This window comes from Vanellus vanellus (assembly GCF_965231255.1).
Source record: "Vanellus vanellus genome assembly, chromosome: 4".
In the NCBI taxonomy this organism is placed as follows: Eukaryota; Metazoa; Chordata; class Aves; order Charadriiformes; family Charadriidae; genus Vanellus; species Vanellus vanellus.
In genome coordinates, this window is record NC_138909.1 from 17,221,515 (window position 1) to 17,243,504 (window position 21,990).

Below are 21,990 nucleotides of genomic sequence, written 5' to 3' on the forward strand. Positions count from 1 at the left end.
TAAAGACATCTGCTGTAGTGCCTCTAAAATATGATGAAAGCCACAATACCAAATCTTTCAGGAGTCACCATATAATTAGTAGAATTGAGCATTTTTCTCTTCTCATCTATCTGCTTTTTCCTATACCAGCTGATCCTTAGCTGATGAAATGAGTTAAATGTCTTTTATTCTTCTGGAGCAACACAGAAGAGAACATAGCTTTCAAATAATTTCAGCAGTTTCTTGAATTTCAGATGCCGTTTCTTGCCTCTGATTTGTGCTCTTTATGTACATGTGCACGTACACTGCCCATAGCGGATCTCATCTATCCCAGGTTTACTTTTGTTCTGGTCACCTGCATGAATATATATGAGAACAAACTGGAACATTATAGCTGACTTTTTTTTTAACATGTCCTTTTCAAGACTCGGTGAATACATGAACACAATAAGGAAGTTGATATGAAATACACTGTTCAGCATACTCTTAAACCTAAAGGGCAAGTTTTTTGTTCCACTGAAGTCACACTGGTATTACTGGTTCTGGTATCTGTAAGCGGGTTGGGTTTTTTTTGACCCAGGTAGCAAGAAAATTGCACTAAGAAGAACTTGGTGCAACAGTATTTTCCATTGTAATATCCCTCCCCACCCTCTTCAACTCTTCTTTTTTTCTTTTTCCTTTTTTTTTTTTTTAAATAAAGGAGTTAATTAGCCTGATGTTACATGTGAATGCTGAAGCCCGATATACAGCAGCACAGATCCTAAGCCATCCCTGGGTGTCAGTGAGTAGATTACATTTTACTTGTCTCTAATCTGATATTCAATCTGTAAATCTAACCATCAAAGTGTAGTTTATAGAAGCAGCAATACCCTCTACTATGCCCATTTCTGTTTATTGAACCACTACTCCCATTTCCACATAAAAGTGAACAGCGAGAGTCTGAAGTTAGCTTCAGCTCTGACAGCACTGCCAGCTGCTGCGCTCTGAAAGAACTAGCGTGAGGGTAACACTTGCTGACTGCGATTAGAAGGTGCTGGCAGTTGCTATAACCCGGCTTAAAAATAACACGACAGGCAGATGTGTGACTTGAGCATCCTTTTTGTTATTTCACATTCAAGCTAGAAAACAGTCATCTCAAAAATGTGGATGTGGAAGCACTGTTGTGCATGTTGGCATCTTACTTGCTGCGGTGCTACTTAAAGTACGATCTCCTGTTTCTTGAAGCACTTCAAGCTTCATAAGAGAAATAAAATTAGCAAATAAAATACCTAGTTTAACATAGGCACTAAGCTGATGGCTGCCAGGTCCTTCATCTTTTTGGGCAGCAGCAATGGGGACCACCAAAGTACATTGCTTATTGATTTAAAATCAGTTCATTATTAATAAAGACTAGGTTTACGTGTACGTAGTCAATATTTATTTCCACACACGTTAAAAGCGGGACTGAATATGATCTATGGAGTTTCTTCAAACAAGAGAAAACAGCTATAATAAGTGCGTCTATGCATAGCAGCTCCTCTCTAATGTATTTATGGTACTGTATAATGTTTTCACACCTAGGACATGATGGACCATTTAAAATACCGATTTAAAAGAAAGACAATGACAAATATGCTTTTTATTTTTAACATTATTTCAAGCATGTTACTTTTAACATGCTTGAGTCAAACATGCAGCTTATAATTATGGGACAAATCAATGGACTGGAAGTATACAGTGTCACGTGGCATTTTAAGAAACAGACGTTCATACCTAAAACTGGTTGCTACATTCCTTTCCTCTGTAATTTGCCTTAACCCTTTTGAACTGTGTCTCATGTAGCAGAGTGCATTCACTTTTGGGCTGCCTGTCTGAATGCTTACTTTGCATTAAAAAGCAGGAAGTACCTGAGGATAATAGAAACTTCTCTTTTACTCAGTGACATTCAAACATACTTTTGGGTTTTTTCGCAACTTGAATATTGTGTTTATTCTTACACAGGATGATGCTTCCCAGGAGAATAATATGCAAGCTGAAGTAACAGGTAAACTGAAGCAGCACTTTAATAACACCCTACCCAAGCAAAATAACACATCTGCTGGGGTTTCTGTCATCATGGTAAGAGAAATGAACATTTTTATACATTGCTATTATACTTTGCATATTTTCCTAACAGTGCTCTATGAGCATGTGTGGTGCAAGAATAGCAAAAGCAAAGCTAGAATAGTCTCTAATTCTTCTCTTTATTTATGTATAGTGTGGATTGTCTCATCATTACTTGAGAGCAACCAAGTCTATCACAGTGTGCTAGCTGAGCTAGAAAAACGAGCTTTCAAACAGAAACACGTAAACACTAAGTAGCTGTGTGTTGAAATTAAGCTTATTAACAATTTGAAACCTTTCATTATAAAAACTAATTTTTTTTATCATACTGACCACCTAGTTCGTTAAGTAGGCTCTTCCCCTCTGCCCAGCCAAGTGTTGTTTGATCTTGAGCATACTGTTGTTCAACATTATGCTTGCTGGGAAACGAGACTCCATTTCGGAAACTTTCTTCATAGTATTGAATGTTTACCACATTAATTTTGTCCCAGTCTAACCCCTGCTGTGTTTTTTCTGTTCCCTAATGGGGAACTTTCTTCAGAGCACACAAAGGAACCCTGATGACCTATAGCTGAACTTAAATAAACAGTCATTTCAGAAGGCAGATGTGGGAATCACAATAGAAGAAATGGAGTTTACTGTTATCTCATACTCTGAGATACTGTTACTGTTACAGTATACTGTTACTCAGAACGGCACTTGTAATTGACCAGTCACTTTTGGAGAGAATATGCAACTTCTATAGAAATTGAACTGCCATTCTGTTCTTATTGTGGTCCATTCTTGTCTAATCCAAGGATGGACACTGCACACAAAGAGGATCTTCAGTTACTAAAAAAAAAAATGAATCCATCTATGGTAGTATCCTAACAGTTAGGTTAACCACCCCCACCCCTTCCCATTAGTATTAATTATTCTCAAAGTCCAGCCCACTTACGTTAACAAAGAATTGTTTTAATCATCTGAAAGCAGGTAAATTTAAATAGCGTTTCTACATACATATATGCTTTTGCAAATACTTTTATGTGAATTAAATAGGCCAAAGGTTTAAATGTTGGAAAAGAAGTAACATAAAAATAAAAACTGGGTAAGTCAGAAAAGAGATTTCAGGTTCATGCTGTTGTCTACATTTCATTTGACAGTTTGACTTGACAGTTTGAGAGGGACTTCAGAGCTTCATTCTTTATACTGTTGAGACTATGGATAAGCCTGAAGCTGAAAACTGGTATAAAATGTACTATATGTAATAAGAGCAATTTTAATTCTAACTCTCAGCCCCTCTCCAACTTGCATGCCACTTGAGCCTGTCTCAGATCTCTGACACAGCGTAGCTTCTGGCTTCTTATTGGTGTGGGTTTTTTCTGATTCTGTTAGCTACTGACCTTCCTTCAGCCAGGAAAGTACACCTCATTAAAACTTTTCATTTGCCCTTTTCCTGCCTTATTTCCTTCTAACAGGTATGGAAGGAGGTAATGCATAATTATTTATTTATGAATGCAGCTCCTAGTTATTGCTGAAGGGAAAAGTAACTTTTTGTTCAAAACACTGTAATCTAATGAGGGTTAAGCCCTCAATTTGTTATTCTTGCCCTGGTTTATCCGAGAGCATTGCAATTTAGTTAACTTCATGTTACAAAGTTCTTCACTTGTACTAGCACTCATTGCTTAAAAACATTCAGATTCAGACAAGCACAGTATTGTAATTCTCATGTATTGCAGTGCATTGCTATATCAGTCCACCTGCTTATTTAATGGAATCCCTTTTAGCATCACTTCATTCAAATACTGTCATCTGGCCAATGCAGATAATACCATCATGTGGCAGATAAGTAAAACTGCACATACTGACTTAAGTGCTCTTGCGCAGGAGACTCTTTCTGCCCTTAAAAGCATGTTGCTGTTAATTCATTACTGATTTTTTTTTTTTTTTTTGGTCAATTTCAAAATGTTCTGTAAATCTAAATTTGTTGCAATTGTGTTAGTTCTGCTTTAAGTAAGTCTAGTTTCTGTCCCTTGCTTCCTTCCTTTTTCCTCCTTTCCCAATGCCTGCATTGCTTTCCTCTGAGTAGGTCCAAGGCAATGGTACGTACTAACTGCGATGCTTTGTTCTGCTGCACAAAAAAATACATGTTCTCCATTTTTAACAAGAAGAAAGGAGAAATAACTCAGCCAGTCTGAAGTGGAAAGAGCTTTACAGCCACACAAAAACAGTAAAGGAAAATCTTTTAAACAGTTACAAAAAAAGGTTTCTGTATTAAGTGATGCGTATTTGAAATATTCTAAGCTACCACTGATATAACCAGCTATTTTTTTACTTCTTCAGACATATCTTGGTCTATTCCCCTGGGAGTAATTTTGTGCACGTGTGTATCTTACAATATCCAAAAGTAATTAGAAAAAGATGGGAATCCTATGAAGACAGAAACAAAAAAACCAAAACGACTGAAATAAGCACTGTTTCCATTTAAAATGAAAACGTTAATTGTCACTTCAGCCTTTATGGTATCACAGAGCTAGTCAGAAGGTAATCAGTCCTAAATTAATTAGAAAGATTCTTACTTAGCAACAGTAAAATTAAGCCTCCTCTTCAATCTTTAAAAAAAAGTAAAAATCCTAAATTGCATTACATAGGTATGTATTGCTATGTGCAAAGCGTGGCAACTGTCAGAGGCTGCTGTGAGGACAGCACAGGAGAAAAACCCCATCAGCGTGAACTGAAAAACATTTCCTTTCCCTTGTAAATAATTTATCCTGCCACTGAAATAGCAGAAACCTGTTTATTTACACCTCTCTTTCCAGCAAGCAAAAGAGGAAATGCAATCCTGCCAGCATAGTAGTTACCTTGATAACGATAGGACTACTGCGCATCATAGCTAATCTCAAAATGCTAGATACGGTTCACCTGGTCATTTCCTTGCATGCTCCATTTGCAAAGTCAATTGTTGGCAGAGCATTCAATTACATACTAGTGATTTTTTTCCTCGTACCTGTATGCATGTAGACTAATGTAACTTAATAAAACACCCCCCTAAATTCAAAATACTTAAAAATTTTCTCTTGGGAACTTTTATAATCAGTCCGAATAAGCCTGCCAGGAAGGCCCTGGGGGATGAGGGGTATCACGAGGCTGCTCGCTACCTCCCCTGCCCCAGCATGCAGCCACATCATCATACAAAATAGAATAGTTTCAGCAGGAAAGTCCGAGTGAGACTGATTCCAGAACAACCCGCCATCCGTGTACCTTCTACCCCACATTCTAGGAGTCCTCTATTTGAGGAATCAGAGGTACTAATCTGCTCTCTTTGCCAAGTCAGCTAAAAGAGAAATTTGAATTCGGGTACCCCATAATAAAATAAGTTTTTACTACCGACCTATATGATCAGTTTGGAAAAAAGAAGATAAGTATCTTATTTCTTCTGTCCTTGATGACTTTGATGCAATAAACTATATCTGAAAAAAAAAAAAACATGCTAAATTTAACTTTTATCAGAAAATTTTTCCAGTATCTAAAAATACGTATTTTAGTGAATAGTGTATTAGAAAACGCCACTGAGAATACATAAAAATTTTCACATTAGTAAAGCGAGTCCTCCTGCTCAGTCACTCAAAAAAAGAAATTGCTAAAGAAAAGGCAGCGCATATCCTAGCTCAAGAAAATGATATTCCACCTCGCAGTGGCGTATAATGCTCACCCATACATATGCAGGGTGTGCCACAAAAGGTGAAACGGGTATTTGTGCTCTGCTCCTCAGTTCAAGTGTCACACATTTGTGGATTACTGTGGAAAGCCCAAGCTGTATGTGACCAGGCTAAGTGTACCGTGCACCACCCTACATAACTGAGTATTAACTTAAATCTGTATTGCCACTGGTACTTGAAGATCTTCCACAAAATAAATAGTTAAGCCGAGAGGTATACGGATTTATAGTGATCGGTATCAGCCTTCACACTGTGTAAAACAAACGCACTTCTGTACCCTATGGTTTGTTATAGAAAATGTATTATTAAGTTTTCACTAAGCATCATGTGTCTGCAAAAACACAGGTACATAAATTTTGCTAATAGCTAGTATGAAGAGTTCCTGCCATATCATAACCACTGATTTCTTTTCCACATCAGACTTGCAAGACAAAATTTTAAACTCGCACCATCACGGCAAACGCATGTCTGGATGATAAGTTTTCCTTACATTTTCCAAAGTTAGTACCACAAAACACTACAATGAATTATATGTAAGATTTCTAATGTTATTTCTCCTTTTTTTTTTTTTTTTTCTGGCTGTAATGCATGCACTTGATGTCTTGTAGATTGTTTTAATCCTTAAGTTAAGACAGGGCTTTGATTTAACTACTCTTTTCATATTTTGCCTTGGGTTTTTTTGTTTGTTTTTAGAACACAGCTCTAGATAAAGAGAGTCAGATTTTCTGCAGCAAGCGCTGTCAGGACTCTGGTAGAGCTGGAATGGAGAAAAATTCTGCAATTACTGCTGCAGCTGATGATCCTCGTGTGGCTGGGTCCAAGACCCTCTTCCCTGCTGCTTCTGAGCCACTCCGATCCCCCACGCTCCCTGCCTCAGTATCTCCCGAGTTTGCTGGGGATCAGCCTGGTGCGTAAGACTGATGAAACCAAATCCAACCGAAGCTCCCTGCACTCTCGTCACATTTCTCTTCATTTCACATTGACAGTTTGTTTTCAGTTTGCGTGCACCCTCTCGTGGCGAGCCCAAGGCAGGCTCTGTCACGGGAGACTGAGCTTCTAATAGTGGGTGAGTGAATGTGCGTTTTGAGTGCTCTTTGCTCGTGTCTTGAGAATAGCAGTAGGGGAAAGATTCTGGCAATGTTAGATGATTTTTAAGTTATCTATCTGTGTTAGTTTAATTAACTGCGTTTCACACGGCCTTGGGCTCTAAATAGACTAACTTACTTATGGTGTAGCTAACCATATTTTTATACGAGCAGTGAGACGATGAACAGTTACCTGGCCTCACCTCTGCAAGCAGGTTCTGTTCTTCTGATGAGGATTCTCAGAAAAATGGGAGAGGAAGACAAGGGAAGAAAACTTATATTCACCTGATATTCCAATGCCTCTATTTTTAACCAAGTTTCTACTAAACTTGAAGAGGCAAATTTTCACAAAGAATTTTTTAGCGGACTAACTGTAAAGTATCATGAGACAAACATTGGCGATATAGAGGGAAGGATGGTTGCTTTTGCGTCAAGTTTGTTATCTGACTTGCAGACTGCAGGGTAGCGTTTAGATAATATGAATTTAAATAAAGTGACTTGGGATGTAAACATGAGCACTGGCTATTTTGTTTGTAACGAAGACTGGAGTCAAGGAAGCCTTTTTGTTCTAGCCATTTTCTATCCTAACCACAAGTGTCCCATCCACACCTTTCTCCAGGGTCAGACTACCTATTAGAGAAAATAAAATTACTTTGGACCTGTGAAGAGAAAGCCTGCTGCATGTTATCTAAGCTAGGATGAATGGAGCAGTTCCTCATTGTAGGGTGAGCTGATAGCTGCCATCAATAGCTATCAGAGGTTTGTCAGTGCTATCCCCCCTATTCACCTGGTGCAGGCACTGGAAACAAGGATTGGGGAGCAGCTATCCTTTATCTGCAATCACAAGATAGATGAGGTTTTATCTTTACCATAATGCTTAGTTCAATATAGTATGTATTCAGCTTATTCTTTTCATTTGCTCGTTCTTACGAATTGGTCATAGTTCATTTTCTTTCTTAGCTATACTTTCTACTAGAATTGTAAAAGAAAGACCTGCAATAAACTTTCTTCATTAAAAAAAAAAAAAAAGTCATTCATTTCATTGAGAACTCAGATATTTTGTCAGTGAAAATGTCGTCTTATTCTCTCTGGAGATATAACAGTTAGGTACGTACCAAAAAAGTTTTCATAAAATTAATCTGAGGGATTCCCATAACCTTTTAAAGTTCATTGACTGCTACGGAAGACATAAGTAATGACTGAGCATGAGTGTTTTACCTTTTGAAGAGGCAATTAAAAATCAAAAAGTGCAAACTCATAACTTAAGGTCATGGTACAGCTAAAAGATGTACAGCACCTTGGCAAAAAAAAGGGTAGTAAAGGTATGAAAGCATATTACGTGTCTTAAACTATGATAAAAGGGTTGGGCTACAACCAGTCATTGTGAATTAACTGTTACGGGTTCACTGGAGTAAGTTCAAGATGTGTGGAGAGTATGGGAACAGCCTTTGTATGAATTTATGTACATTTTTATTTTAGTACAGTGCAAAAATATGAAGATAACACTCTAACCTTACTCAGAACAGAAACTAGTGAGAGTCCATTAGCTAGTTGTGCGTGCAGTTGGTAAATTCTGTGACAAGTCTTAGCCTAAGCTAAAGGAAGGATGCATAAGGCCAAGGGCAAGGTCCTACATCTGGGTCGGGGCAATCCCAAGCACAAATACAGGCTCGGCAGAGAATGGCTGGAGAACAGCCCTGAGGAGAAGGACCTGGGGGTGCTGATTGACGAGAAGCTCAACATGAGCCAGCAGCGTGTGATCGCAGCCCAGAAGGCCAACCTTACCCTGGGCTGCATCAGAAGTGTGGCCAGCAGGTCAAGGGAGGTGATTCTGCCCCTCTGCTCCTCTCTCGTGAGACCCCACCTGGAGTACTGCATCCAGCTCTGGAGTCCCCAGCATAAGAAGGACATGGACCTGCTGGAGCGTGTCCAGAGGAGAGCCACGAGGATGATCTGACGGCTGGAGCACCTCTCCTCCTATGAGGAGAGGCTGAAAGAGTTGGGGCTGTTCAGCCTGGAGAAGAGAAGGCTTCGGGGAGATCTTATTGTGGCCTTCCAGTACCTAAAGGGGGCCTACAGGAGAGCTGGGGAAGGACTTTTTACTTGGGCATGTAGTGATAGGATGAGGGGGAATGGCTTTAAACTGGAAGAGGGCAGGTTCGGCTTGAACATTAGGAAGAAATTTTTCACTTTGAGGGTGGTGAGGCACTGGAACAGGATCCCCAGAGAAGCTGAGGATGCCCCATCCCTGGAGGTGTTCAAGGCCAGGCTGGACGTGGCCTTGGGCAACCTGGTCTAGCGGGAGGTGTCCCTGCGTATGGCGGGGGGGTTGGAACTCGATGATCTTCAAGGTGCCTTCCAACCTAAACCATTCTATGATTCTACAATATCAGCTGGAGCGAGCTAACCAGCCACCTACAGCAAGGAAAGGGAGCCCCTGACGGAGAAGACAGTGACACACTACTGAATTGGGAGATTAGTAAAGAGGGAGCAGCGACAAAGTGATGAATGCTGGGTTGAGTTGTTTTTTTTTTTTCTAAAAGGATGGATATTCAGCTGTGCAAGGCCTAGATATTTATTTTACAAAGGCAAAACTGTCATGGGTTAGTAGAAATATCTAACAAGTTGTGTTACACAAAACCTTGTGCATATATAAAAGAAAGGATGAGAATTTGCCTGGTCAACAGCTGCCAGTTCTAAACTCTGGCTTTGTCTCATGGAAGAAGAGAGCAAAGACATACATACCCTGACTTCACGTCCCTAAGTTCATGACTGATCAACAGCTAAACATTCTTAGACAAGTATTTTGATTCACAGAGCAGAGGCAGTTGATAACCTGTGCCAAAACACCTATTTAAAAATAGTGACGACAGCTGGAAAAGATGATCATGCGGCCAACATCATAATCGGATAAAAACATGGGCTAGCTGGGCAAGTTCTTAACTCTGTATATGACCTTAGGAAAGTTACATCACTAGCCCATGCCTTAATTTAGTTCCACAGATGTTAAATCTGTGGGTGCATAGGTGGTATGTTTGTGGTGCTCAGGGTATCACTTTTTAACATAAAGACATGTTGGTTAACACTAAAACGCTTCATGAAGGCTCATAAGTATTATGGTTGGTTTATTATCATCTACTGCACTTCCATTTAATCCTTCTGTCATTGTAGGACCATCAGTTGCTGGAAGAAGGCAAAAATAGAAAAGAAAGTGTAAAACAGGACTGTGCTATCTGCTATAAAGGGAAAAAAAACAACTAAAGAAACTCAAGTTGTACATTTGTCAGAGAGGACTGTCACCTTTTTTTTTGTTGCATAAAAGTAGCTGAAATTGTACCATTTTAATTAAATGCCAGTTTTTTCAAACACTAAACAGTGAGAGCACAACTGCTACCATGCCTGCATTTTAAAAAAATGAATTATTAAAAAAAAGTATTTTTAAAAATCCCCAGTCTTTTTAGCTCCTTTGAACATGAGCAGTTGTTCATATATCCCAATGGAGCCAATTCCTGCAACTCCAGATTTGAAATCCCAGAACTGAATCCTCCTTGGCTGTAGAGCAGCATAACACTAAGGTCACCCACCGAGATTCTCATCAAAATTTACCCTTACAGACAATTACCCCCATTCTCGAACTTATAAAATTAATTACAATAATTGTCAAAATACATTAAGGTAGATGATGTTTTATGATGATGTTACTTTCATCAAGTATTGCCTCATGCATATAGCTAGTCATTAAGAATATTTACATAGGTCAGTAAATGTTACTTGAGACTACTTTCGTAAGCAAAGATCTCTTGTTTTTAGATGCAACATAGTTATCCCCCTTCTAAACGGAATACTTGAGGAAGAGAGGAGGAGGAAATAAAGACTAAAGCTAACAGATTGCAGGGTAATTTTTCCTAAATTAAATAAATAATGTTGGGCGGTTTTTTTAAATATATAAATTAATTATATATGTAAGATACCAGAAAGTATTTTTTAACCTACTTCTTACTCCAAATGTTCCCTTTCTTTCCTCCTGCATTTTTTTTTTTTTAATAAAACAACCCAAACCAAACCACAGGCTTTTCTACTACAGTAGAATATACCCAGTGCGCGCTGGGCTTAGGAACAAAAAGCGTGAAGATTTTTGTTTCAGCTGGGGAAGTTCAGTCTTTTAATTCAAGGAAGTAGGTCTTAAGACCTCATTAACCTCTCAAAAATAGAGGTTCTATGATTTTGGTGTGTGGTGAGAAAGACTACAGCAACAATAGTAACTTCGGCAAGTAACAGCCAATGCAATTTTTCTTGCCTCTGTGCTTAGAGGTCCCACCGAGTGTGCCTGAAAGAGGTTGCCAAATTACACGATACAAGTGATTGGGAATCCTTCAGCGAGTGCCAGACACCTCGTGTTACCTCTTGGAGGGCCCTGGTGATACAGGAGACACTCCAGCGATGGTCTACATTGCGGAGATCAGAAGGAAGAGCCTGTGTGTGATTTCCAACAGGGATCACAGCTTTGGCCCTTATGAGAAAACTCTTTACTTTCCTAATTGAAATAAAAAAAAATGTTAGCTAGGAAGCAGTAACTTGTTATACCACTGCCTGTATGCTCACCAAAAAGGGCTTCAAGTTCCTATTCACAGAAATTATTTTGATCATCTCAGGCTAAACCAATATATTTATACAGCAAGTGGGAAATTTTTATTTAAAAAAAAAAAAAAAAAAAAAGTCTCATTTAAGCCTGGTTTTTGTATCTTTCCTCCACGCCCCCCCCATCCCCCTCACTCTCAGTAGTCACTGGTCTAATTATTACAGATTGACAGAGTAAATTTACTGAAGTATTTATTCACTTTTATATAAATACGCATATTTATCGATTATCTTTGTTTTTAACAGTTTTAAAATGGGAAATGACATTTCACATTTACCTCTTTCAAGCTACAGTCAAACAGCAATTGGGAAGCAACAGAAATGCACAAAACTAGTAACCTATCCAAAATGCTAATTAAGTAAAAAAAATTGAGGTTTTTTTAAGATTGAAAAAAGGCAAGTAAATCAAACACTCCTCATGCAATCAGTTTCAATGTCTAATGCATACAAATAGGTATGTAGTTGAGCTTTTCTGTCAGGGGAATTCTTTCTAGGGGAATTTTTGTTTTGTTTTTAAACTAAATTAGCATTGTAAAAAAAAAAAACCCCAGGGCAGGGACTGAAGAAGCAAGCTGCCATGCAACCATCCACCAAGAAGTTTTTCCTCAGCTGTTGCTTCTGTTCTTGATTTTGTTTCAAACAGCATTTGAATTTTAAGTGTCTGTCTTCGTCGTATTTGGAAACCAAAAGCCCAGAGTGAGAATCATGTTAAGGTACAGGTTGCAAAGAAGCACAGCTTCCCCAAAAAAGTACCAGCAACTATTCTCTTCTTCCCCAAAACAGTATTCGCCAATTAATATGAAATGCTGATGTTTAGAGTGTTTAAACACTGAATGCTTAAAGTTTAAACACTTTGCTTAAAAGGACACTAGCTCTATTGTGTAGAACGGTCAGATTTTGGTTTTGCAGCTACTGGGGCTTGCTTGAAAAAGGATCCCTCGCACACAGGATAAAGATGACAAAGCAAAACGCGAGAACAATCTTCGAAGTCATCTATCTGTTGTTGAATGTATCTATTGCTGAATACACCACATTCTAAACACACAACTAGACTCAGTTGTGCTACAGCGTTTTGCAGCTCAGAGCTTACAATTCACAAAGAACAAAGCAACAGTGGGAAGAAAAAAAAATATAGTAAATTATCATATCTCAAATGTTGTCCATTTAGCAAACAGCAAGTACCACAGTTTGAAAACCTCTGGCTATGCAATACGGCATAATTTCCAAAGCACGTATCTGAAAGTCTTCAATTAGTTGACTATATGATGCAGTTCCAAGTACAAAGCTATATGTAATTTCGTATTTTACTAAATATACAAATCTCTTTGGTTTCAAGACTATGCTTTCTGGTATTATCTCAGTTCCTTTACAAGAAAGGAGTTGTATTTCCCATAATTTATAAAAAGTTGTGAACTATTTTACATACTCTTTATAATAATACGCTTCTTTATAATAAGAAGTATCAACTAAAAATAAACTATTTACAGGTACAAGTTAGAATTTATTCTTTCAAACTTCATTTCGTGCATTTTAATCCATTTTTTTCCTCATGAGCCTGGCTGTATTTGAATTGCAGGGCTTTAGGTTAAACGTAGTTGAATTTCAATACGCCTAAACAAAATCAGAAACCATTTCCTACAGTTTTTGATCCAGAGCTTTTAAAGAGCAGCTTTAAATTATGACGCATAAGCACGGACATGCATCGTTAGCTGCATTAGTTTACTGAAGATCTTAGGTTGGTTCTGTGTAAAAGTAAACAATTTTGGATTTCATGTAATGTTATATCATGTGGGAAATCCAAGCAAGTGACTCACTCATCTCAAGCTTTACACAAACACCCTAACCCTACATTGGAAAGGTCTCTCCCTGGTTTAGAGCAGCACCCACAGAATGGCCAATCTCTGGTTTTATATTTAACTGGGATGCAGCCAGTTTCTCAAGAACAATATAGTCATCCTTTATTCCCTTTGAATTACTTCTGAGTATAAGAGAAAGAGAAAGCAAAACAGAGGTGCCGCAACACAAGCACACTTAAATATCTGTGAATACGTACATAAAATGGTGATGCTGCGATCTAGATAGTCACCATATCCAGGCAATTGTTATTCAATATAAGAGCAATTACGTTCTGACTAAAGTTGCAATAAAATTCATTTCCCACAGAAGTCCCAGTTTTTATTTTCCTCTTGCTACTAAATGAAATGAAAACATTGTTTTTCATTCCAGGACACCAGCTCTGTACGAAAAACATGAGTCAGGTTTTTGTTGCTGCTGTTCAGGTGTGTGGAATAGCTGAAGAAACTCCACTGGCCCTTAAAAATCCCCAGCCTGATCCCACACATTAAACACACCACGGCAGAATAGGTTCTCCGTAATGTTTCTAAACAGGAATTCAATTTGCATATTTTTAGAATTACAATGAGAACCTAGAATCATGCCAACTTCTGACGGTAGTCATAAAAACCAAAACCAGCTACCACTGTACCACAGTAATATTAACATCTACAAGTATCTACAAGAAGGGCCGGAAGAAGGACCCAGGGAACTACAGGCCTGTCAGTCTGACCTCGGTGCCGGGGAATGTTATGGAGCAGATCATCTTGAGTGCCACCACACAGCACGTACAGGACAACCAGGTGATCAGGCCCAGTCAGCAGGGCTTCATGAAGGGCAGGTCCTGCTTGACTAATGTGATCTCCTTCTATTAACGCACAACACACTTAGTGGATGAGGGAAAGGCTGTGGTGTGCCCGGTGTGCCCAGGTGGCCAACAGCATCCTGGCCTGTATCGGGAACAGTGTGGCGAGCAGGACGAGGGAAGGGATCATCCCCCTGTACTGGGCACTGGTGAGGCCCCACCTCAAATTGTGTGTTCGGTTTTGGGCCCCTCACAAGAAAGACACTGAGGTGCTGGAGCAGGTCCAGAGAAGGGCAAAAAAACTGGTGAGAGGTCTAGAGCACAAGTCTCATGAGGAGTGGCTGAGGGAACCGAGGTTGTTTAGCCTGGAGAAAAGGAGGCTGAGGGGAGACCTTATCACTCTCTACAAGTAACTGAAAGGAGGTGGGGGTCAACCTCTTCTCTCAAGTAACAAGTGATAGGACAAAAGGAAACGGCCTCAAGTTGTGGCCGGGAAGGATAATAGGAAAAAATTCTTCACGGAGCTCTTGTTGAGCATTGGAAGAGACTGCCCAGGGAAGCGATTGAGTCATCGTCCCTGGAGGTACTTAAAAGACCTGTAGATGTGGCACTTAGGGACATGTGGTGGACCTGGCAGTGTTAGGTTAACATTTGGACTCTATGATCTTAAGGGTCTTTTCCAGCCTAAATGATTCTGTGATTCTAAACTCTCCCTTTCCTAGTAAATAACAACCTCCATCAGCAGAACATCCACAGATAACAGAATCACAGAATGGTCAGGGTTGGAAGGGACCTCTGGAGACCATCTAGTCCAACCCCCCCGCCCGAGCAGGGTCACCTACAGCAGGTTGCACAGGACAGTGTCCTGGTGGGTTTTGAATGTATCCAGAGATGGAGACTCCACAACCTGCCTGGGCATCCTGTTCCAGTGCTCTGCCACCCTCAAAGTAAGAAGTACCTCCTCACGTTAAGATGGAACTTCCTATGTTCAAGTTTGTGCCCGTTACCTCTTGTCCTATCACTGGGCACCACTGAAAAAAGACTGAAAGGATACTCTCTGTAACTGATAACTCTCTGTATTATCTTAGTATCAGATAAGCTCTTTCAGACATTTTTTTCTGCTAAGCGCAGTAGAGCAGGAATTGTTAGCAGAAACAAAGTGCTGCAGATAGGTGGAGGACCACCAAGAGTATATCACGACCAGAAACAGTAATTAATACATACACTTTGCACAAGGCATGTGTTCTGGGTGTAGAGGCTTTTTGATAACACACAGCACAACAGAGCCAAAAGCTGAAGAAATATTGGCATTCATTTACCACCACTGTGATCATACCATCATCTCTTGCCAGATCCTACTGCACTGATATCAGCAATTTTCACAAAATAGAAGGGATTTCAAGCTACTTGCGCCAAGTAGTTCCCCAGAAACCAAACTTGCAGCACTGCTGCTGACCAGCCATGCTCTCAGCAGCAGCAAACGCAGCCTTCCAGAGCACCTGCCACAAAACACAGCTAACACCACGTCCGTTTGAACTTACCAGACCAGAAGAAAGCCCGGACCGTCACATAAAAAAACGTTGTTCATAAATGCTCCCTCTGAATTTTGAAGAAATAGAAGACGGCTCCCTCTTTTCAGGAAGGTTCTGCAAATAACAGCTAGCTGAGGCCCAGCTGCAGGTTAATGCCTGGCACCTGCCTTGATTCAACAGGTTTCAGGCAACCCATTTGACACAGGTGCTGCCCTGAAGAGACTAACAAATACCCGAACAGTTGGAAATTTAACCCTTTTTTTTTTTTTTTTGTGGCCACCTCCTCACAAACAGCATGACACGGAGTAGTTCAGCCAAAGCTGGCATCCCAAGTGCAAGCCTGGCATCCCAGGGCAGCGCCCGAGGGACGTCTGTTTACCTGTGGAAGGAGGAATATGTCCAACTCACCAAAGCCACCAGCAAAGCAGTCCAGAACGGGGGCGTCTTCACAGGCGTGCTCACGGAGCCGAAGATGAAGGTGTCCTTTTCCACAGAAGGGCTGCAGCACTCGGAATGTGCAAAACACCGCGCTGCGCTGCTGCTGCCGCCCTGAGGAGGACTTGATACCATCGCACAGCTGCTCCATCGGCACGCACTGCCTGGATGCAACTCAGGACGGCACACGCACAGATACAGTCGTGTTGGGAAAGCATCTCATGGTCAACAGGGCCCTTTCTAAAACAAGCAATCTACCAAATCAACTCCCCATGAAATATTTTGGCTCTAATATCAGCGACTATTACTTCCATCAATAACGAAGTGTTTCTTAGGTCAGCAGGAGATCACAAAGAGAAGACTTTCAGGATTTCCATTTGGCAAAATACATGTTGGTTTGTTTGGGTTTTTTCCCTCCACCTAGCCTAGGAAACCCACCCCTGGCTTGAGCAAAACACAAATTGCGCTTCAAGAGTATACCAATTTCCCCTCAAAATCTTCTGATATAAGGCTATGAATGTTGTTGAACTTAAGGAAGTGTGGAGTACGAGTTATGCATAACAAATGTTACTGCTGAATACACTGGGCACTTACCACAGACACGACAACTACAGCCTTCGCTTAATCAGATCATCCTTCTGCTACACAAAAGACAAAAATGTAACTCTACTGATACCACCATAACCACATCAGTATAAAAACGCAGAAAGCACAGAAAACAGTCACCGTTGCATAAACACCAAGAGTACTTTAAATGCTTTAGCCATAGCGCCTATTTCCTCTACCGTGAATATCCATTGAATCACAAGAACCCGGTACTCCACTGAAGCTTCAATTACAAATGTAATTTTATTTAATTTCTTCACTCAAACTGAATTTTCTCATTCCAAATCTTTACTGAAAGAGATAGTAGTTAAACGCTTAGAAAAAACAGGAACTGCTCCAGTAGGCAGCTAGAGAAATGTATGAATCAATACAGATATGGAATGTAAATTTCAACTCATATAGATCACAACATACAAAGAAGATTTTTATGCAATACAGACTTACAAAACAATAACAGTTCTTTTCACAAATATTTGCACAGAGTTCTGCACTGCAATCTTGTAGAAAAGTAGATTTGTGCAACACCAAAATAACTTATTGTTCCTTAGTATAAATTATTTTTCATTTCCTAAAAGAAAGAGGTAACGATTGGGCAGGATCTGGCTGGATTTGGTGATAGCAAAATAGAAAAGACATCGTTGCTATACGCAGAAAAGGAATATGGCAATGTGCTACAGTGTTGCAGGGGCCAGTTCTGGGGGGGAAAAAAAAAAAAAAAAAAAAAAGAAAGAAAGTCACCTGCAAGTCCAGTGCTTCTGCTGCTGTATGGAGGCTGTGCACCAGCAAACACCTGCCTTTTTCGTGCTTTCACAGTCAGCCAGCAGAAGTGTGCTTTGGTACTCGCACCTATTAAAAACCGCCTGCCTCTGCGGGTTTCTAATTTGAGTTTAAAGTCTTCAGAAGTGCCCTTCTGGTTTCGAGGAACAATCCACATTTTGGTGTGCTTTGAAGGAGATGCCAGGTAGAAACTAGAAGGATTCACACTCGATGTAACACAAACTCCATTCCCGATTTCTCTCTCTTAACTGCACAAAAACATACAACTAAAAAAGAACTAATTGTCTAGGTCTAGAAACATGCTTGAATAGTAACATTGATGGAAACGATTTGCAAAGTTTAAAATTACATTAACCATAATTTAAATATTACCATTGGTTCCCAGAAACTTCAGTGCTGATGTAGTACAATCATTTGGAAAAGTACGAGACAAAGTGTGGTACAGATAGCACAGATTAAAATTCCTCAAACATCATAATTAATTTCCATTATGTTAAAATCATATATTCCTCAAGGTTATAGATAAAGCTTCAGATGGAAAATCTGTTTCTTCATAATATAGCTAGAATGTGAGTTTTAACCGTCTTTACTTTAGGTTTCTTTTACATACAGGGATCAAAATAGACTTCTCATTATGACTAAAAATATAGATTTTTAACTACAGAACCCAGCAGCCGTTTTTCTGCTTCTTTGCCCTTCCCCAAAAAAGTCAAGCAAGGTCTACAAAAATAGCAATTAACTTTAAAAAATAGGTTGCTTCTTCCAGCAAATTTAAGTTACATTCAGATGTAATATCGCTATTTATAAAGAACAATGTTGTGGCAAGACACCAAGGCAGGCGTGCTGTGTTCAGTTTCCTTCTGACAACAGCTGCCCGCATCAGTGCTAATCCTGGTCTCCGTGAAGATCAGTATCTGGTTTGATACTCGTGGTGCCAACGGTTGAAATCATTGTAGAAAACCACTATGCTCCCAGATGCCATGCCAGTCATTATGCACCTAAGGAAACCACAAGACCGTATTCGTTAGTGAACCACCTCACGTTCAGATATGAGTCAACACACCGAAGAATTGTATCAATATAGGCACGAGAACCCAAGGCAGCAACCAACTTCCATGGAAGACGGCGGGAGCTGGAAGCACTCCACGTACCAGCAAAGTCAGGCTTTAGGGGCTCCTGTCTTGGGCTTCCAAGGACTCCAGCAAGCTGGATTTGAATAAATTTGCACCATCTCTGACAGATTTCGTGATCACAAACCATACAAAACACCATGCAATCGTTTGTATGGTCAGCTTGAAGCTACAACTGAGAGTTAGACAACAGACTTGGTTACCGGCGTCACTGTCCTGCAAGGCCAGTTCAGATTTCCTGGGATTATTTCTTGGCTTGCTTGGCTGGTTTTGGGGGAGGGTTTGGAGTGGGATGAAGGCCAGGTCAGGCAGCAAAGCGAAGGATGGCTAGGAGAAGTGTTCATTTCAGTTTTGCACCACCCCCCCACCCCCCCACCCCACCCCCCATTTAAGCACATGATCTACACGGAGGAATCGGATGCGGGCACAGGACTTCAGTTGGAAATGTTAGTGTTTGGGTTTGAAAGCAATGTGAAGGCTTTGATTGTTTTGGAAGTTCCTGAAAGCACTCACTGTGCCTTCCCACTGAGGCGCTCTTTCTTTCTAAAGGCCTTACCCTTGGCCTACTACTAAAGATCATTTAGATCTGTTTAAAAAGCCATGACCCCGACACAGCACACAATGACAAGAGTTTCTATATTGTCTTTTCAGTTGTCTCACGTTAAAGTTTTACAAAAATCAAAAGTATGAGAAAGGGTAAAATTCTGGCATTTTAAGAAAAAAGCCTCAGAATTAAAGAAAATATTCAGAGTAAAAAGCTGTAATTTTTCCTTCAAAACAAAGACTAAATACGAGATCAAAGCATTGCATTTTGATAGTATCACACTATTTCAAGAGCACCATTTTGATTGGTTTTGTATTAGGTTAAAATGTCTTTTTACACACTGTCACTCAAACACATACATTCATGCATACCAAATAAATTCCTCTGAGTAATTACTCAGTAAAATGCTCTGAGTAAATCTCTTCTGAGTTTCTGTGTCTTCAGACCCAAAGTGAGTAGGTTCCTACCTTGAGCACGTGGATAAATTTATAAATGTTCATATTAAATTTCAGTTTATTGACATGTGAAGACTATGTTGACGTGACATTAATTACAGTTTAAAGATTCTCTAAATGCAAAATTTTACACATTTCAGAGGTCAAAAATTCAACAGCTGTAACTCCAGCTTTCGAAATATTTTTAACAGCAGAGGCTTTTTAATGGAAAACCATTTCTTGCAAAATGCCTACAATCTCTAATTACGCTTAACAAGAAGTTGTTGAACAGTTGATTGAAATCCACAGATTTTGCTGGCTTGAATTCTTTTAAGTTCATTTTATGTAAGCTTTAGAAATGTAGTCCAGGTAAAATTGTTAAAACATTTAGTATGGACTTCAGTAAGCGGAAGGTTCTCAGCAATATGCTTTACTGCACAATGTAGACATTCCTAAGGGATTTAGGAGCCAAATCTGCTTGAAAAGTACACAGGAACTCTACTACGCAAATACACCAAAGGAAAAAAAATTCTAGCCCGCAAGCTAGAAGTTTACAAATGAAATGGTAAACACCTATCTTATAAACAAACAATATCTTTCTGATAAAAACACAGAAGGACTTTTAAGTACAGCTGCAGCGGAAAGCGTAATGTAAAAATGTTAACTGATTGCCTCCAGTCCAATGGATCTTCAGGGAGGGTCCTGCTTATGTGGATAAAATAACCTTTCTACGTTTTCTGTGAAAATTAATATTTGCTTTAGCAAAGTATGGATGTGTGGAGGGAATCTTCTTGTGCAACTATTCTAACTGTTCTATTTTTAACATAAAGGTCTGGAATTAGGAATGTGATTTGTATCGTAAGTGAAAGAAGAAACATGAAAAGCACATATGTAACTTTCCACCTCCGTGTGACCCACACTGTACATTGGCACGGGCCAATAACTCAAATGATCTTGAAAGTCTGCCAAAGTAAGATTTCTTGAATCTCTCTTCATCCCCCCAAGAGCTGAAATCCTGAAAAAGATTATCTGCCCTAATATGACGTGTTAGGAAGAAACTTATGCAAGCGCAGAATTCTCAGTATAATCACCGGGATCTGCGATCTACAGAAAATCATAATCAGAAGAAAAACAAAAATGCAATCTAATTGAAAGCATATGTTGTCTGAAATTCTTGTGAAGACCAGACTTTGCTCTTACCTTTGGTCATACGACAGGGCCATGGATCGGATTCCGGCATCGCACCCTGGGTAGGCAAAAAGCTGTTTGAGGTCCCACATCTGCCATACCATGACAACTCCATTGTCTCCACCTGTAAGCAGATACTGTCCATCTCGACTCAGCTGAATTGCCTAAGGGGAAATCACACGGATATTTGTCAGATAAATACGTGTTCCTCTTACTCCCCCTCTTTTATTTTCATAAAAAGTTTCATATTGGCAGCTGAATGTCTACGGAGACTTGATAGCATAACGAGCTTTTCAGAAGCAACATTATTATGTTATTCTACCCAGCAACAGAAATAATGTTGTTATACACAAATCTCTTTAATACAGTAGATGTCACTAGTTAAATTTTACCTCACCTGTGATTTATTCCATGTTCCAAAGATCTAATATGAGGTCAGCTAAAGAAATTTACTCTTCTAATTAGCCAGATTTACAAGATCCTGCAGCACTGGCATTATAATATAGTACCTGACATTCCCCCAAGGGTCTTTAATACTAGCTTAGCAGAAGCTATCCTCCTTTTCTCTCTGGCAAAAGGCTGAATGATGGAGGGAACTGAAATGTTATACAAATTACTAGAATTAATTTAGACCAGCATTTTTAGATTCCTGCTCTGGATTAATAAGATAATGGTCCAACCCTCTTCACAGAGACTCTGTTTCCTTTCACCCTCTATCCTGAAACCACTTGTGACGATTTCAATGGCTTATACACTGATTTTGCATCTACAAATCTACATTCGAAATCTTTATTTGGGATCCAGATCATGGAAAAAGATGGGATATCATTGTTTTTTGCGGTGATGACTTTTTGAAACAGGAGTCTTCAATCTATTTTGATATTTCTTGTGTGCTGTTGGAAAAATCATGATACATACTGAGTACCTGGAAGAACAGCAACTTTCCTCAGTTACCTGATGACTATACCAGATGATACTATCAGATATTAAGATGACTGGAAGCATGAGAAATATTTCTTAAAGAGGGATTTTGCTAGTTTAAATAAGCAAAAATGTGGTTTAAGAGAACTGAACTTGAAATTTATTAAAATAAGTGATACCTTATGGGGTCAGAGAGACCATGATCCGTCTAGCCCAGTGTTGTATCACCAACAGGAGATGCTGTGAGGCTGGTCACTCTACAGTCCCTTCCCCTTGTGCTTCCTATCACTCACAATCACTGCA

The 21,990-nt window shown here is 39.6% G+C and overlaps 2 protein-coding genes across 4 annotated transcripts in view; one reads left to right on the top strand and one right to left on the bottom strand.

The window, feature by feature from the left end:
• Positions 1–6,812, top strand: part of DCLK2 (doublecortin like kinase 2) — a 92,340-nt gene extending 85,528 nt beyond the window's left edge. The window contains exons 15-17 of the mRNA XM_082482150.1: positions 680–760; positions 1,960–2,076; positions 6,453–6,812. Coding sequence (XP_082338276.1) covers positions 680–760; positions 1,960–2,076; positions 6,453–6,674 — 420 coding nt within the window. The 3' untranslated portion in view covers positions 6,675–6,812. The remainder of the gene's footprint in view (positions 1–679; positions 761–1,959; positions 2,077–6,452) is intronic.
• Positions 6,813–17,857: 11,045 nt separating this feature from the next.
• The window catches only part of LRBA (LPS responsive beige-like anchor protein), a gene marked incomplete at its 5' end in the record, with an annotated part of 425,426 nt that continues 421,293 nt past the window's right edge, over positions 17,858–21,990 (bottom strand). For all 3 annotated transcript variants that reach the window (XM_082482677.1, XM_082482676.1, XM_082482675.1), the window contains 2 exons: positions 17,858–18,468; positions 20,779–20,930. In XM_082482677.1, coding sequence (XP_082338803.1) covers positions 18,378–18,468; positions 20,779–20,930 — 243 coding nt within the window. In that variant the 3' untranslated portion in view covers positions 17,858–18,377. The remainder of the gene's footprint in view (positions 18,469–20,778; positions 20,931–21,990) is intronic.